This window comes from Ambystoma mexicanum, chromosome 4p (genome assembly GCF_040938575.1).
Source record: "Ambystoma mexicanum isolate Mex_15411 chromosome 4p, UKY_AmexF1_1, whole genome shotgun sequence".
NCBI lineage: Eukaryota > Metazoa > Chordata > Amphibia > Caudata > Ambystomatidae > Ambystoma > Ambystoma mexicanum.
This window is the reverse complement of record NC_090927.1, coordinates 1141999597-1142016250: the sequence shown is the minus strand read 5'-3', so window position 1 is coordinate 1142016250 and position 16654 is coordinate 1141999597. Positions and strand designations below refer to the sequence as shown.

Genomic DNA, 16654 nt, shown 5'->3' with positions numbered 1-16654 from the left:
CTGGAGCGTCACTCATCGACCCTTCTCGGGGGTTACAACCCAACTCAACCCGATTCAACCTATAACAGATCCTGGTGAGCACCCTGATCTGTGTCGTTGAACGCCACCTTCAACCCTCGCAGTGCTTACCCCATTTGAACCTGCTCAATGGCTGCTTGCTGCTTAGCCGAAACGGAGCCTGATCCTCCCGCACCACTGCTAGAAGCTAAAGTTCAATGCTGTCGACCTGCCAAATAACCAAAACAAGGTATCATCACCATGTGACAATTCATGGGATTGCAGCACTTCTCCCCAGTGGGGATCCCTTCCCTGTGAGGCTAGGGTGGAGCCAACTATTCAACAATCCCCCTGTGGGAGGAGGAATGTGGGGCCTCACAGTGAGGGACTCCCCTCATGAGGACAAGGACCCCCGTTCCGTGATGGAATTCTCTAACCCCCTTACATGTGAGATCATGCAATCCTCGAGGCCTTCCACGAACCAACCTGAGAAGATTCTGTTATTGTAATACTTTTCCTTATTTAAAACATGACAATAACAACGCAAGGAGGAACATTCAAACTGATCACGAGTCATCTCTCAAAAGTACTGTGAAGATGATTATTGAAGGGGTGATGTGAACTACTCTTTTTGCTAAGCATCAACAGTTCTGAGAAGAGGTGGCTCCAAAGAAGCATGAATAATATTTCATCGATGCAAAAGAGGGATTCTGTCACTCCACTGGGGAGGGCCCAGCTACAGACCATAAAAGGCAAGAATGGACTTACTGAAAGGAGAACCTGGCATGAAGCCTGTCAGCACTGGGATGTTCAAACCTGGGAATGAGGAAGCAAGCAGAAGATGGTCCTTGGTCGTGAGGACATCGTGGAAGGCTCCAAAGAACTGTGTCGTGGAGCGGAGAACGACCTAGTCAGAAGCAGGAACCAGGCCAACTGTGGCGTGACCTCTGTGAGCAGACCGTGCGGTCTTTAAACTACACTAACATCGAAAATCCTTGTAAGCCGCAGAGCCAACACTGTGCAGCAGGGAGCGGAGCGAGCGGTACTGAGAGCATTCAGCGAGAAGATGCAAGACCAGCACCCTGGGAAGAGCCGGTGATGTGCGCCCCATGAGACAGAATTAAACAGACCAGGTAGGGGTTTGTAGATTACTGAAGAGTACTTTGGGAGTAATCTCCCTCGTCTCAGTAATTACTGAGAAGGTAACAAGGGTGAAGAACGCCTCTGGAGTAATTTTGCCATGTGACAGTAATTACCAAGACGGTATCCAGATTGAAGAACATCTCGGCAGTAATCTTGCTCATGACAGTAACAGTGTTAAAAACATTGCAAGTGAAGAGTACATCAGGAGTAATCTCCTATGTCACAGTACCAGTGCCAAAATTACCAAGAGTGAGCAGGGCATCCAGAGCAATCTTCATCAGAATAATCAAAAGGAATATTTCAAAAGCAAAGCGTGTGTCAGGAGACATCTCCTCATCACAATCTTGAGAGACATTGAGAACCAAGGAAGTTGAGAGTGGTCTTTTTAACAATTGTGCTGTCAAGAAGATTTAAAGAAAGTAGGGACACTTCAGGAGTGATCTCCCTTGTGTCATTGCTCAAGGAAAGCCTGGGAGTGTATGTTGTGTTGAAATGGAAGAACTGTTGGGTAATTGGCCAAGCCAAGTAAAGTCCCTGTGAGGAACTACAAGAACTCTAAAAGTCTCATCAGAGACTATCCGAAAACGGCCTTTAAGACTAATGCAGTTTGACAAGGGTAAGGGAGTCATTCTCCTGGTCTCACCATTCTCCTGGTCTCACCTTTTGGTTGAATCAAACTATTGCAAAAGGTTGTTAGAAAACAGCCCAAAGGCTGAAACAGTTGAACCAGGAGAAGGGAGTTTCCTGGTGACCACCTTTAGTTTACTGATTATCTTTGGCTCATTATAGGGTCAAGAGTAGAATGTTTTTAGACAAAGGGCGGATACCTTAGTTGATGACAACCCTGACAACGAGCACCAGAGTTGGATTTCAGTTAAGTAGGACAAACCCTTTAGTTATAGGGAGACTAAGGTCCTTTTCCTTTGTGTTAAATATCTTGAGTTGAAATGCCACCCCTTTGTCCGACACCTTCTGATTTTCCACAACTCATAACTGCCACTGTAGTCCATTTTGGGCCCTAGAAACTGGTTAGGACACATGTGCACCCTTTTCATCCGAAGACATATCCTGTTTGAGGTTTATAATCTGTATTCCTGCTCTGAGTTCTACATACTTTCTATATGTTGCATCTTCTCTGTTCTTTCCAAAGAGGTCGGTTTTGTACAGTATTTTTCTGTTTAATAAGACGCACCATCTGCAAAAATAACTAAAGTATCTCTATTTTTATAGAACCTTGATTGAACATTACCTTTATTTTGGACTGTTATGCTTTGTTGTTTGGGTTTCTACTGAATCTAATTCCTACCCCTCTTAAGCGCATAGCCTTCCCTGTCCCCACGTTACCACAACATGCAAAGGTAAATCTCTTAACTGTGCCTGTTTTACCTTTATGATTGTCTTGGCCGAGTAAGATAACTTCCATTTTGTAAAACGGGTGAGAGGGTGACAACAAAAAGGACCTAAACAGCTAAAATAGTATGCACTAAGTGGATTTCGCAAACATCTCCACCCTGCCTAGCCACATGATTAGCAGAGGGGTAACTTCTCTGGGGCACACTTTTAGAAAAACTTTGCCCTAGGATTCACAAGGACTCGTAAGGCAGATCACAACAGAACTTACAGTCTCTGGCATGATTGGGATTAAGCATGGCTGCGAGAAAAATAGTTCAAAGCTCAAAGTCAGCTAAATGAGGAGAAGCCCCCAGAGTTAGGCTAAAGAACTACAAAATGGAATTCTGCCCCACAACTCTGGTAGACAAATAGGCAACAAAAGGTAGCCCACCAAAGAAGCGTTATGACACTACCTTTGCCACAAAAGAAGTTAAAAAAAGCTATGGAAGGCAGCAGAGTTTAGGTGATCCACATATTTGGGTAGTTAGGTAGTTAGAACCCCTACCAGGAAATTCTGCCATAACGTTTGTTAGGGAGACTTCTCATGGAGTTCTGCACAGGCTTGTGTTGCGTGCTGTGTAGCAGTTTTGTGTGCTCCTTTTAATGCTCTTTCGGGCCCCCAATCACATGCCCGAGAACAATGCTTTGTATGCTAAATGTTTTCTTGAAATCTCAAAACTATGTTCGTTAAAAGGGGAGTGTGTCTGCAAAAGCCTTGGCTTTCTGAATGGTCGAAAGGCTTCTTTATTTGTTTTCAGCAGTCTCATTGAACTGCCATGCGGTTTGAATAAGTGGAGGGGACCAGAAGATCCTTCCCCACCCAAATACCACCGCACAGGCCCATCATCTGATAGCTTGGAGAGTCACTGAGCACTCTTGGGTGTGCTACTAGCTAGACAAAGAGCCAGGAAGGGGGATCTAATCACAGGTGGTGGGCAGGCATAACATCACATTCTTTAGCATTCTCACTTCTAACATGCATTCCCTGGAATTTAGATTGGGTCGTGTACAATCTGCTATGCTTTGAAGATATTTTTTTACATTGGGTTGGTGGTGATATCAAATGCTGCAGATTGATTGAGCACAGATCTGCTAGGTCAAGCTTGCTGTTGAAAAAATAACATTAGATAAATATTTGCAGGGACAGGCATACAGAATGGCAGATCTTTGTCGTCTTTTTTGCACTATGTATTTTCGTACTGAGTGTATTTTCTTTTTAAAAAAAAATATTTTTCATTTATTAAGATGCAAATACATACATAAAAGCAAATCCGTACAAATAAATCTTCATTGAAACAGCATCTTAAACTTAATAACAGAACTATGTACATTAAAGTATATAGTCTAATCCCCCCTGTGTCCCTCCCCCAAAGGCCCATAATAAAATCAATTAGAGTCTAGTACAAAAGCATGAACTTTCCCCAAATCTTATCAAAAAGAGAGAATGTCTTTTCTCTGCTATATATATTCTTCATATGCGCCGCCTTGTGCATTTCATCAATCCAAACATCAATTTTTGGTGAAACAGCAGATTTCCAACCAGTCAGAATCAATTTCTTCCCCATCACTACACCACGAAATAACCATTTCTTCTGACAAGTAGTTAATTCCTCTAGTAATTCATCACCTCCCATTATCAATGCCTTAAAATCAAAGCCTATTTTCTCTTCCAGTACCTTCTCGCAAATCACACCAAATTCCAGGCAAAAACCTTGCGCCCTCACACAATCCCACATCATGTGTTCCAAAGTCCCAACTTGATGCACATATTGGAAAGTCCTCTCTTATACAGCCGCTTAGGGGTCCAGTAAACCCGGTTTAAGATTTTAATCTGTCGGGACCTTTCACCCAGGCTTAAAGAACAGTTTGACATTCTGAAACATTCCCGTCCAAAGCACAGACGAAATATCACATCCAATTCTCTGACCCCATTCGTCTCTCAACAGAACTTTCTCCTTATATTCAGCAACAATCTGTCGATAAATCCTGCTGGCCAAACCTCCTTCCCCCTCTTTAATTTATTAGTGAAAAATTCCAGATTCATCCCATCGTTTATTTCCACTTAACCAATTGCTCTCCTGAGCTTCCGTTTATTCCATCTGGGTGGTTTATGGTCCCATATGAAATCTTGCACAAGCCTACCTAATTCCTTCCAATATTGTGAGTTGATATTCGGCGGAGTCATACCGAGCAAGTAATTAATCTTCGGTGTAGAGGTCATCATAAGGGCATTAACTTTCCCCCATAGAGAAAGATTTAACACCCCCCAACACTTCTGTTCTATTTTGAAATCCTTACATAGTTCTTTCAGATTTTCATGTACTATGTCTGCAATCTTAGGTGTTAACCATATACCCAAATAACGTATTCTGTCGGCACACCATTTGATCCCCAATGAAGTTATATCCTGTTTATTGCATGTAGACATCAATGGCATCACTTCAGACTTCGTCCAGTTACCTTTATAACAGGATGATCGAGGAAAATATGACAGAATTTCCATAAGCACGGGTAAAGAATTCTCTAAATCCCTCTAGATTCAAAGCAGGACATCGGCATTGAGCCACAGTCTCTGCTCTAAACCCCAGCAACTCACTTCATGCAATCTAAATTCTTTTCTGAGTACTATAGCCAATGGCTCAATAGCAATGATGAATAATAGAGGGGACAGTGGGCATCCTTGCCTTGTACCCCTCCTCAGTTCAAAAGCGTCAGATCTTAATCCGTTATTATATTCCTGCCCTACAGCAGATATAAATACTAAGTTTATCCACGATACAAATTTCTCACCAAACCCCATCTTATGCATCAGTGAATACAGATATTTACAGTTAAAATGGTCAAATGCCTTTACTCTTACGTCCCGTCCCCTTTCCTCCATTCTGCATGGGCGTCCCTTACAAGGGACGGGAGACGAAACCTTTTTCACCAGAAAAAACCTTCTTCCTCTTTAAATTTAGAGGCGCAGGGGGGTGCGGTCCTGGGAGCATGCGCTGCTCTGACTCCACCCTGCGGCGCCACAACTCAGTCCCCTTTTCTGCATCGACAGGAACGGGCCGAATTCACCAGTGCTCCTGGGTTTGGCTTCGGCCATGTAATACCACACATGGATACTTCTTCTCTTCTGTCTTTTTGTCTTTTTATCCAGGTACTCTGTCCTTGGGCGTCGCGCTCCTCCCCGGCGCATCTCAACTTCTACATGGTTCAGCCGGTGTCAATCCTGCGACGGACTCTTTTCAACTTCAGACCCCCAAGCCCTTTGCCTAAATTGCCTTTGCCCAGACCACGGCTTGCAAGCTTGTACTGCATGCAACGCGCTTTCCTCGAGGTCTCTAAAGAACAGACTAGCCAGGTGGAGGGAGCTCTTCCAGAGATCGCCTCCAGAGGACATGAAGGACTTAGTCAATCATCGATCCAGGCCCAAGGTAGGGCCTCTGTTCTCCATCGCACCCCACAAGGGAGACTCCTTTCCAAGGACTAACCCGCGCGGGTGTGGGGGGGGGACCGCTCAGGTTCTCATACCAGCACAAGTACCGAGGCTAAATCAGCTACCGGCCAGCAGGCTGAGGGGTCAGTTGATCCTCCCGGTGACAATGCTGAGGGACCAGAAGGTTCTTTTACCGGGTCTTCATCCGAGGGGTCATGCCCTGGTACCGGCAACATGTCCAAGGGGGCGCCTATACGCAGTTCTACCGGCAGATCCGCCGAGGGCTCGGCCTGAGGAACAGGGTAGGCCTCATGATCCACACTCAAGAGTCCTGGACGGGGCTGGGACCAGTGAGCCAAGCAACACGACGCAGGCACTTGGAAGGCAGCTTGACAAAATGGCCTCCGTGCCAGACGTTTGACATCCGCCGGATACCGCACCAAGGCAGGGAGCGGGTGGAGGAATGTCTGTCAAGGTGGGACTGGTGTTAACCAGGTATGTGGCCTATAGCCTACGCTTCATTTGCGAAGGGCAAGTTCCTGCTGCGTCCGAATGGGCAGGGTACGCAACGGCTCCAGCAGTCGCCCGCTACCCCGTGAATATCGCCTATCACCCCTCCGGCCTGTGAGGACAGTTTTTTTAATGGTTCCTCTGGCTCATGAAATCTCCTTGGATGGGGGTCTTCCTCAGAGATACCATCAGGGATGTACACCCACCAATGGCTCCGGCGCGGTGGCCAGTCATAATTTCGAAAAAAATGTCGACAGACAAAAATGTCGACAAAAAAATGTCGAAAAAAAAGTCGACTTTAGTTTTTTAAAATTATATATTTATTTTAGGGGTTCGGGAGTTAAAAAAAAAGGGAACAATTTAAAAAAAATTAAAAAAGGGGGGTTGGGGGGGAACCCCCCATTTAAAAAAAAAAATGCATTGAAAAAAAAGTCGACATTTATTTTTTCGACATTTTTTTTCGAAATTTTGACTTTCGACATTTTTGTTGTCGAAATTATCACTATAAACCCTCCGGCGCCTCGGGTCCCAATACAGGCGCCCCTGTTTAGCCTCTGCCACCCGCTCCGGCCCCCCAACTGATAGTGCAGGCGGTTCCGTACCTGGCTCCGGTCTCCACAGCCCAGCCTTCGGCTCCTACCACCCCTACACCGGTGCCGGACCAACCGGACCCTCAGGTGGACACAGATGAGGAGGAGAACCCCAACACACTGTTATCAGCCAAGGCCTTGCATGAACGTCTTGCGGGGCTGGCAGAGTACTTGGGCCTTGCTCAACCGTGACCTCCTGGCACTAGAAACCCAAACTTCGGTATAAGTCTGTACTACACAGGTTGGTGGCGTGTTGAGCAGCCAGGCTTATCTCAAGAGGGGTCAATGTGAGCTGTAGGGGAGTTACATAGAGATTGACAGTGACACTTATTCAAATAAACACTTACACACACAGTTTCTTGAATAAACAATTATTAATGTATTCATCAGTCAGTTAGAATAAGCCTTCTTCAGAAGGGAGCAATATAAAAGCAACACACAAATACACTACAAAACTACACTCTCTTAGTTTCAAAATCAGTAAAGACCCTTTTGCGATGGCCCAGTCATAACCTACACCCTCAGGTGACCTCAATAGCTAGGGTGCCGGGGACATTAATATCTTACTGTAGCATTTAGAACTTTCTTAGGAATTGGTCAAAGGAAAAGATTATTAGAACAAACAAGAGATCACAAATATTTCTAAGCAGGCAAATACTTTTGGATTCCCTAAGCAGAGTCATTCAGTATAACAGGTTAAGCCAAAGTCAATGGGCAAAGAAGTGTTTGAAGAAAAGAAGAATCCATGTAGGGCCACAAACTGTTTTGGCTTGTGAGTAGTAGAAGATGCAAGCAACTCTACAACAAGAGGTAAGTTCTCTCAGACTTTACAGTACCTTTGGATTGAAGAAAAAGTGCAGCAGATGACTCCTGTTCCTCTGCAGATCTCACTGTTCCTGGGCCTCAGTCGTGGGGACAAGAGGGAGGACTTCTGGGAACTCCTTCACTGCAATGAGACGGTCACCACTCGCAACTGGCAATCTTCAAACAAGTGGCACTTAGGTGTTTCAGCTCCTCGCGACTACCGCAAATAGCAACACTGCGTTCCTGGCTGACGAGATGACTTTCCTTGCTTCTGGGGTCCCAGACTCTGTTGAGGGGGCTCAGGCTCGGTCAGTCCTGCTTCCTGGGAATCCGGAGGCTCTTCCTGGAGCTCTTGGCCAACTTAAAAGCAACGCACACAATCTGGTGTTCCTCTACCTGGCTATTCGGTTTCCAGCAGCAACTCTGGAAATTCAACTAGCTCAGAGAAGATGTCCAGGTGGCTTACTTTGGAGTTGTTTGGTCCCACCAACTCAAGGGGAGAAGTCGTTCTTGCAGGGGCTTCTCTGTCGATAAGAATTTGGAGTTTCAGCACAGCAGCAGGGCTTCACCGGGCAAATCAACGGTCCAGGAGTTGCAGCAGGCGTCCTCTTCAAGTTCTTCTTCGGTTCCTTCCTCCAGTGGTAGACTCTGCCTTCCAAGCCAAAAGTCTCGCCTTTTATTCAGGTTTCTCCCATTAATTCCAGCCCAGCTGTCAGTCACCCTTGCCGGACAGTTAGCTGGCCAATCACCAAAGAGTGCATTTGGGTCTCCTAGGAGACTAAGCACAGGGAGTTTCGGGCACCTCCCTCACTTCCTGGCCCCGCCAGACTCCCTGGAGCCAGAGGCGGGCTTCACTTGTGTTACCAAAATGAAATGGCAAAAAAATAAAGACCGGAACCTGTTTAAACAAAGGGGCTTAAGGCGCCATCTTGAAAAACATGGCTCCCGCGATTTTTAGCTACCGGTGTTCACGGTCGGGAGAAATCATGGTAGTTTGTTGTAAAACCACTGCCACAAGCCATTTCGATAGAAAAGGGTAGCATTTGACTGCTACATGAGTTTCTAGACACAGGAGATACTAGTAGCCCCTCCAGCACTCTATAGGAAGATAGTGTGTGCTGGGTTTAGGAATTTAAAAAGACTAGTAAATTCAATTTAACTTTACATTCTCTGGGAAACAGTAGTTTATCCCAGATAAGGTATTTAAACCATTGGGAAGTCTAATTAGACATCCCTGTGTCACTGCACTGAACACACATGAAAAGATGCCTATGGAGTTATCTTAAAACTTCATAATCCAAGAATACAAGAGTAAAACACACATCAAAATACATGAGAGTGGGAAAAAAAAGGCTCAAATTCTTTCCAGGTAATAAATCAAGTCCACAAAATCCAGCAAAGTTGCTTGGGGTCTCTAAGGTGAAGGGAATTAGCATATGTATGAGAATTCTCCCTAACAGACCCCATGGATCAAAAGAAATCTGGTCTAACAAAGTCTTTGTGTAGTCCGTTGTCGTCTTTGCATGCTTCGAAGGCACTGAATGCCCCGATGGCGTTGAGGGCGATAATTGAATGCCACAACAGTTCGGGTGAATAGACGGATTCGACAACTTTGGAGAAAGCCCTGAGACCGGAGTTGAAGGCCCTGAACCCTTTTCCTTCGAGGAGAAAGATGAAGGTTTCATCTTGTACGTTGATGAAGACTCCTTTGACTTGTCGAGGAGCCTCTCTTCCCAGGCTTTTAGGCACGTGGGAAGGAGACGCATCAGACTCCCTGCTGGTTTTTTTAGACAAGGAGGGATGACTTGACTTCTTGGACTCCTTGAGAGGGCACCACGGAGGGGCCTATCACTTAAAAATGTAGAGCACTTTTAAGTGGAAATCTTCCCATTCCTCAGGAGTCGATTACTTTTTCAGAGAAGACACTGTATTGGGAGAGGAGGACGACGTCGACAAAGATCTGTGGCATTGCTTCTTACTTTTTTTTATTAGAGGATGTTGATCTCGAGTGCCTCCAGTGTTTGGAACGCTTTTTATCAGGGGACACATCCCTAGAGTTGGAGGAAGATTTTCTTTTGGACGGGGTAATGGAGTGGGATTTGGGAGAGTGCTTACCTGCTTCAAGTTGCCCCTTCCTTTCCCGCAAGCCTTGACCATCATGTACTCGCACGAGCCACAGTCGTCATCTTTGTGGCCTATCCCCAAACACCACATCCACACTCGGTGCAGGTCTGTAATGGCTATCTTTGCCCCACAGTCAAGTCAGCACTTTGCTTTAACCCCATCTTAGGTGTCGAAGACATGTTGAGTAGCTGATGAATCGACATGTTTTGAGGTGATATATTATCGAAATTTTGCTGAGGCAATGTTGCTCCAAAGCACGCTAGCATGTGGAAAAAACGGAACAGAGTAACGGTCACTGCACATGCTTCACATTCCAGCGTCCTGGCTGAGGATGCTACACAGGCAGTCGAGGGCCATGATTCAATGCTGCACATTGATCAACCCTAGTGAACTAGGTTCTCCCAGCGCTTTAAAATGAGTAGCAATACTCTGGAGATGGAAAACCTATCGGAGGGAGTGAATGGCTAAGCATACATTCCATATCGGTATATAACTGTGAAGAAAAGTGATAGGGTGTTTAACATCAGGTGGGGCAACTAAGCCCTCCCTAAAACATGGCCACTATGAACGTCTCTAAATACACAACGTTCCATTGGCCACACAAACTATAGGACCCTTGATTACACGGTCCTCTATAATTGGTTGGCTTCTAACCCACATCTGTACTTTTCCACCTATGTTTAGCAGGACACAGACTGAACATCTAGGTGTTAGTGGGCTCATCTAGAAACTATAACTTCCCACCAATTATTGTATCCATCATCACCTCACTGGTCCAGTGTCAATTAGTGCTTTGAAGTTTGGCCTCTGGTTTGTACTGCGCTCTGAGAATTTTAAGGCGTGTAGGCACAGCCTGCCTTTTTTGAATAGGTGTGACCACCCTGTACTTCCAATTTCTTCTTTTCACATGACTGGACACCATGAAATCGAGCTGTTCATGTATTTAATTTTCTTTTTAATAGTCCTCTGACGTATTTTGTTTTGCTCCAGCTTCCTGAACAGGAGCCCCTTGTTCCTTCACACAATTTGTATTCAATGTCAGCCAAGCCCTGTTTGATAAGACTTTTGGCTTCCTGGCTCGTCCTATCTCTGTCTGCTGAGATTCATTTTTGCAAATAAAACTTGCTTTTCACTGTAACACACTGAAGTAAGGCCTCCTTATTTACGTTCAGCTCTGCTTTATAACCTACAATGGAAACATCCATCTTTTATTTGTCCATATGCATCTATAGAGTTATATATATTGGCACTTGCCACGGTCTATCTATTGTAAGCTTAGAACTAGCTTCACGATCATTTTGCTGCTTGCTTTTCAATTGCATCTGTACTCGTGTAAACTGACTTGATATCCTCATCTGTTTCTACGGCATAAGCTTCTTCACCCTGCGCCCAAGATGTCACTCATCCTTGTTGCTTTCTTGATGCCTTATAGAATATCTGCATTCTCTGATTTCTGCATCTCTTCTGTGTGCGTAATCATTCTTTGTGACGTCACCATTCATCCTTGCCTTTCATCTGCTCTGCTTCTTCGAGATTCTCATTCCGATGGCCATCATATTGTCTTGCATGCAGGTACAGTTTCCTCAATGGGTACCTTGCCTCCCAGATTCTCTTAGGTACTGGGACTCTTATGGGTACTGCACAGAGTATACGCTCTGCTCTTTGCTGATTCAATTGTTCCACATACGTCACATACTATGGTTCCCATTCTATAGGTAATATGGGCAGGGCAGTTGAAGGGGGGGGGGGAGTTCTTGGCTCCTCCTTTACTCTATGAAAATAAAAATCCATAGCAAGCTGTAAGCAGACTTGTATATATCAAAGATGAGCAATACGTGGGAGGACACAATCCATTCGAATCACCATAAGCAAAAAAAGCTGGATTTGACAAGAGGCATGTTTCAACGAGGCTGGGCCTCTTGCTTCTCTGTGAGGAATTAAGATGGTAACTGATTTTTCATATGAACAGAGAAAACCGCATTGCTTTTTAGTTTGGGCTATTATGTGACACTTGCGACACCTATAAACCGAAACTGTTGCATTAGAGTACAGATAGAGAGAAATGTCCTATGAGGAGTGGCACACAGCTTATAGTTGTTTTTGGTTATTTGCCGACCCATTGACTGCCCATGGCTATTGATTGTGGGGGTGGAACTCTGATTTCTGTAACCCAAAATAGGCCCACCTCTTAAGAAACGCGTGCACGTTTGTCCTCCAAGCAAGTTTATTGTACAAACAGCCGAAAAAGGGCTAGATGATGCCACAGTCTCTGCGAACCACACAAAGATTTCACATTATATACATTATGGCATCAGTTGGCCCATATTTTGTTACAAAGTGATCAGCCCCCACCCCCAAACATGATTGGTTGGCCAACACTATGCAAGAAATCTAATCTCCTTCAGTTCCCACACTCTCATTGGGTACATTTACTTAAGCATCATCCCCTTTCGTTATATATTTACATCATCTCATGTTTACAGCAGCCACTTCTCGGGATCTTTCCGTAATAGGTCATGGCTTCATCACATGGTTACATATTCACAACAATCCTAATTTACTACAAGTTCCAACTGGTCGGGTACTCCTAACCCCCGGTCGAGATCCACATGGATTTTCCAAGGATACTTCCACAATACAAGGATGGAGAGAAACAAACAAGTTCGCTTTGAACTGGCGATCGGCATGTTATCCACCCAGACTTGCTGGGATCCTCATTTCACACTAATCTCGAACGGCTACCATTTAGCACACAAGTCCTCTGGCCACATCCTGCTCATTCCTGAGAACCTGATCGAAACCCATAAACCATATGTCCACTCTGCCCTTAAGCACCACTGGCTCCAGGTTTATTACCCGGCCCCAAACTGACCCTACCTTGTGGCCAAACTTCCCTGGATAATGAATGACACTCTCCCACAATAGTACCAGGTCGTAAAACACTTGCCTGGCCACAGCTGACCATTTGATGTTATCGCAATTAGCTGCCTTCCACCAGCCTTCAACCTCGATCAACCAGCTTTCTGGGTTGCACAAAGTGTATCTCACAATCCCAGGTTTCTGCAGTCTGCACAACCCATAGCCATGAGGGGACTCGCAGGATACAGATTTGTGTATTCGCCATGTACTCCTTGTTCCCCAACTTAGCCCAAACACATCTTCCTGAAGACCCCCATGTATGTATATCTGCATGTATGTTCAAGACTACTGCGTTCCCTCTGTGGTTTCTCCATCTACAAATCTCCTATATCGCATGCACATATGAAGCCCCTCGCTTCCCATCTTTAGGTGCTATGTGGCATGCCGGCTACTGGCATGCCACGTGATTACATTGTATCAGCAGACTTGTCATTATGTTTCTATGCATGTGTGAATCTACAATGTATCAAGTAAACACAAAGTAACACTAATAGAAACACCCCATTCTCATTAACTACACTAGACACATGCAAAATCGCAACATCGCACCAACATCGCTGTCACCAATATGGCGCACGCAACGCAAACCCCTCCTTCCCATTGAGACATTTTATCAACCACCCCAACACCATGCTAATACCTACGGCCATTCCAACCCAGTTCCTCTCCCCCATCCCAGAACACCTTCTCATGGGAACTCTCTTGAAAAAACACTGTCGGGCATTTCAAGTGCCACATTTGATGTTAAGGCTTGATTAAAACTTGCTCAAAGCTGTCCTCTGAGAGTTAGACTTAATTGGAGCTGTAAATCGGTTACTGGTGTAATACAAATGTCTTAACCAGGTCTGCCTTCACCCACACTATTTATAAGCACTGTGATGTCCTTCACATAAGTCCTGTTAAAAACGAGCATTGGCAAAGCCAACACTTTTGTCTTGTGTATACATATTAGGGTATCAGGTAATATTATCGCCACCAAAAATATCGCCTTACATATGGTCGGCGGGAACGGTCATAGGCGATATTTTTGGTGGGGAAAATTTATGGGGTAGATGGATGGGGGGGTTGCGGGGGTGTCCCCCGCAGGTTCCATGGGGTAATATCGCCGCAAAAATATGGAGACATTTTTGTATGGCGATATTTTTGCGGCGATATTATCACATGGAACCATATTAGGTATTTGCCAGGCACTGCTATTGGATGCGCAGGTAGTTGCTCCATTTTTCACCTGCTACCATCAATGGCCAGTTAATACCACTACGGCAGTGCGTAGAAGGTGCCTTTTCCATGCTTACACAAAATCCCAAGCTGTTGTCACTACCAATGCTGGTTTTCTTTTGACAGCAATTCTGGTTCTTGGTTTTTTTTTGCCTCAGTCGTATAATTTTAGCAAATCTACGTGGCTTTTGTTTTCATGTTAAACTTCGTCAGTGCCCTGCCTTGTTAGTGTAGCATATGACGTAAATGCTTTGTCTCTTGTGATCTAATAGTACTAAGAATTGTTATGTGCTGTGGTAACCTGATCTTGTCCGCATGTCGTGTAACGGTTACACATGCCAGATTGAAATAATGCTACCGCTTCTCATGACTGTGCCTTTGCACATTTTAATATCCCTGCTGAACGAGCTGTGAAGCATGGAACACTGTTTGCATACATATGAAAGCCCCAGAAGGAGCCTTCTTTTCACATTTCTTATGCAGATACTGTTCACCCTGGACTAATGGTAAATGCAAGAGAAACTCTTAGCATCTATCTGACATGTTTTGCCAAAGCAGTTCATCTTGTTCTACTTGCTTGAGGTTTTAAAAATACAATGAAGGTTCAGGAGCCTGGCTGTGCGCTCGTTCATGCATATTCCTGTCAACCTCTGACCTCCGTGATCGTAAAACACAGCTCTCTAAACAGCACAACATTCCAATTCGTAGGACTGAAACTTGTGTATGCTTTAAGAAAGCCACTGGTGTTGAAACAAATCATACCGCTTTGCTGAAAAAAGTAATCAGAGCTGATTATTTTTAAAAATGGCTGATTTCACCATTTACTGCTGACTGTCTTCTTTTCCTAGAAACTGTATAAGATGCTCAGTGAGGTGAAGCTGGAAGTGGAAACCGTAATAAAGACTGGCCGTCAGATCGTTCAGAAACAACAGACAGACAATCCCAAAGCAATGGATGAGCAGCTGACTGCATTGAAACTTCTTTACAATGACCTAGGTGCACAGGTAAGAGAGTGCATATAGGGTACCACAGTGAGTGAAGTGTTCGCTGGTGTGATCTGTGTATTACCTGCTGTTTGCAGTTCTTAATATAGTGGTACTGAAAAACATCCTAACATTCGGTTATTTGGAGGGGGCCTCTTCAACTATCTAGTGATTTGGATAAATGGATGTTCCACTGCACTTTGATAGCCGGAAACATAATTTTCCCAACGGTAGAGCGGGATTTCCCTCTTTTTCTCCGGTTCAAATGTGAGTTGCCTACATCTTTGTCCCTTGCATCTAACCCCATGTTAGGACAGTTTTTCTGAAGTCCAACTAAGGGCTTAGTAAAACCATTCAACTGAGACAGTACAAGACTCCACTCTTAGTAGACCGCTGTATCACGTGAGTTTATGGTGGCGTAGACAGAGCAGCCAGACTTATTTTAGGAGGGAGAGAGGACTGTTGAATCAGTACAAAAAAATGGTAATGCAAATGGTACAAAGAAACACTATGTATTGTAAAAAATAAATGGTTTATTTAAATACAAGTAGGCCCAGATAAATCTTGGGGGAAATGAGTACTATCACAGATCATATAAACACATTATAGAAAAACGCAATACTATGCTTGAAGGTACACGGACCAAAGCATATGACCTCATTTGGAACACCTAACAGTAGTTCTAGAGAAGTCAAAACCAATAGTTACTTTTAGATAACCTTTAGTAATACCAGGGTGGTAGACTCAATCAGTTGTACCGTGACGGTGAGCAAGAAATCACATAGTAAGTCAAGTGGACAATATGCTTTTCAGAATAGTGGAACACTTCCTCTAAAGACAGTAAAACAACGATAACACTGATTCAGGATAACAGTTATTCTAGGGGAGTTGGACCTTGGTGTGTAATATCCAATTAAAGTTGCTTTTTAGTTCACAGACTAAGGAAAGCAATAACTCTAAACTTATTTTAGGATAACACAGTTATACTCAAGGTAAAAATTATATACTTTTGGAAGGAGCTATCAGCAACCTAAAAGGTAAGTATGACCTAGGCAGACTTATTCAGGACAGGCTAACAGCAAGTCACGGGAAGCAAGACCCAATTAGGGATACTCATACAATTATCCTAACAGGAATAATAAGGTGAAACCAACAGCATTTATTTTGGGAAGAGGGGAACCCAATTCACAGGTAGGTTTACCCTTTACCTACTTTGTTAGAATGGCAACACAGTTTCTAATGAAAGTAAGACTTTGAGAATACATATTTAAGGAGGCACACAGCTTATTCAAGGTAAGTAAATCCTATATATACTTATCAGAATGTCAAAACATATTGAAGGTATGTAATAACTTTTTTGTAACTATTCGCTGAGTTCAAAGTTACCAACGGACTCATTTACAAGTAAATCAACTTTTCAACACTTGTTTTACTTTTCAAGGCAGACCCCTTAAAGTTTCCGGCCCTTCATAATTCTAGTGCATGAGTTCTCTGAGGCAGAAGAGCGACCCTAGTGGTCTAAGAGCCAGCTGTAGGCAGGATGAGAT

General features: G+C 44.3%; 1 protein-coding gene across 5 annotated transcripts in view; it reads left to right on the top strand.

Annotated features, from left to right (window-relative positions):
- Nucleotides 1-16654, top strand: part of UTRN (utrophin) — a 2010688-nt gene that overhangs the window by 761986 nt on the left and 1232048 nt on the right. For all 5 annotated transcript variants that reach the window (XM_069606729.1, XM_069606726.1, XM_069606725.1 and 2 more), the window contains one exon: nucleotides 14973-15128. In XM_069606729.1, the coding sequence (XP_069462830.1) occupies nucleotides 14973-15128 (156 nt within the window). The remainder of the gene's footprint in view (nucleotides 1-14972; nucleotides 15129-16654) is intronic.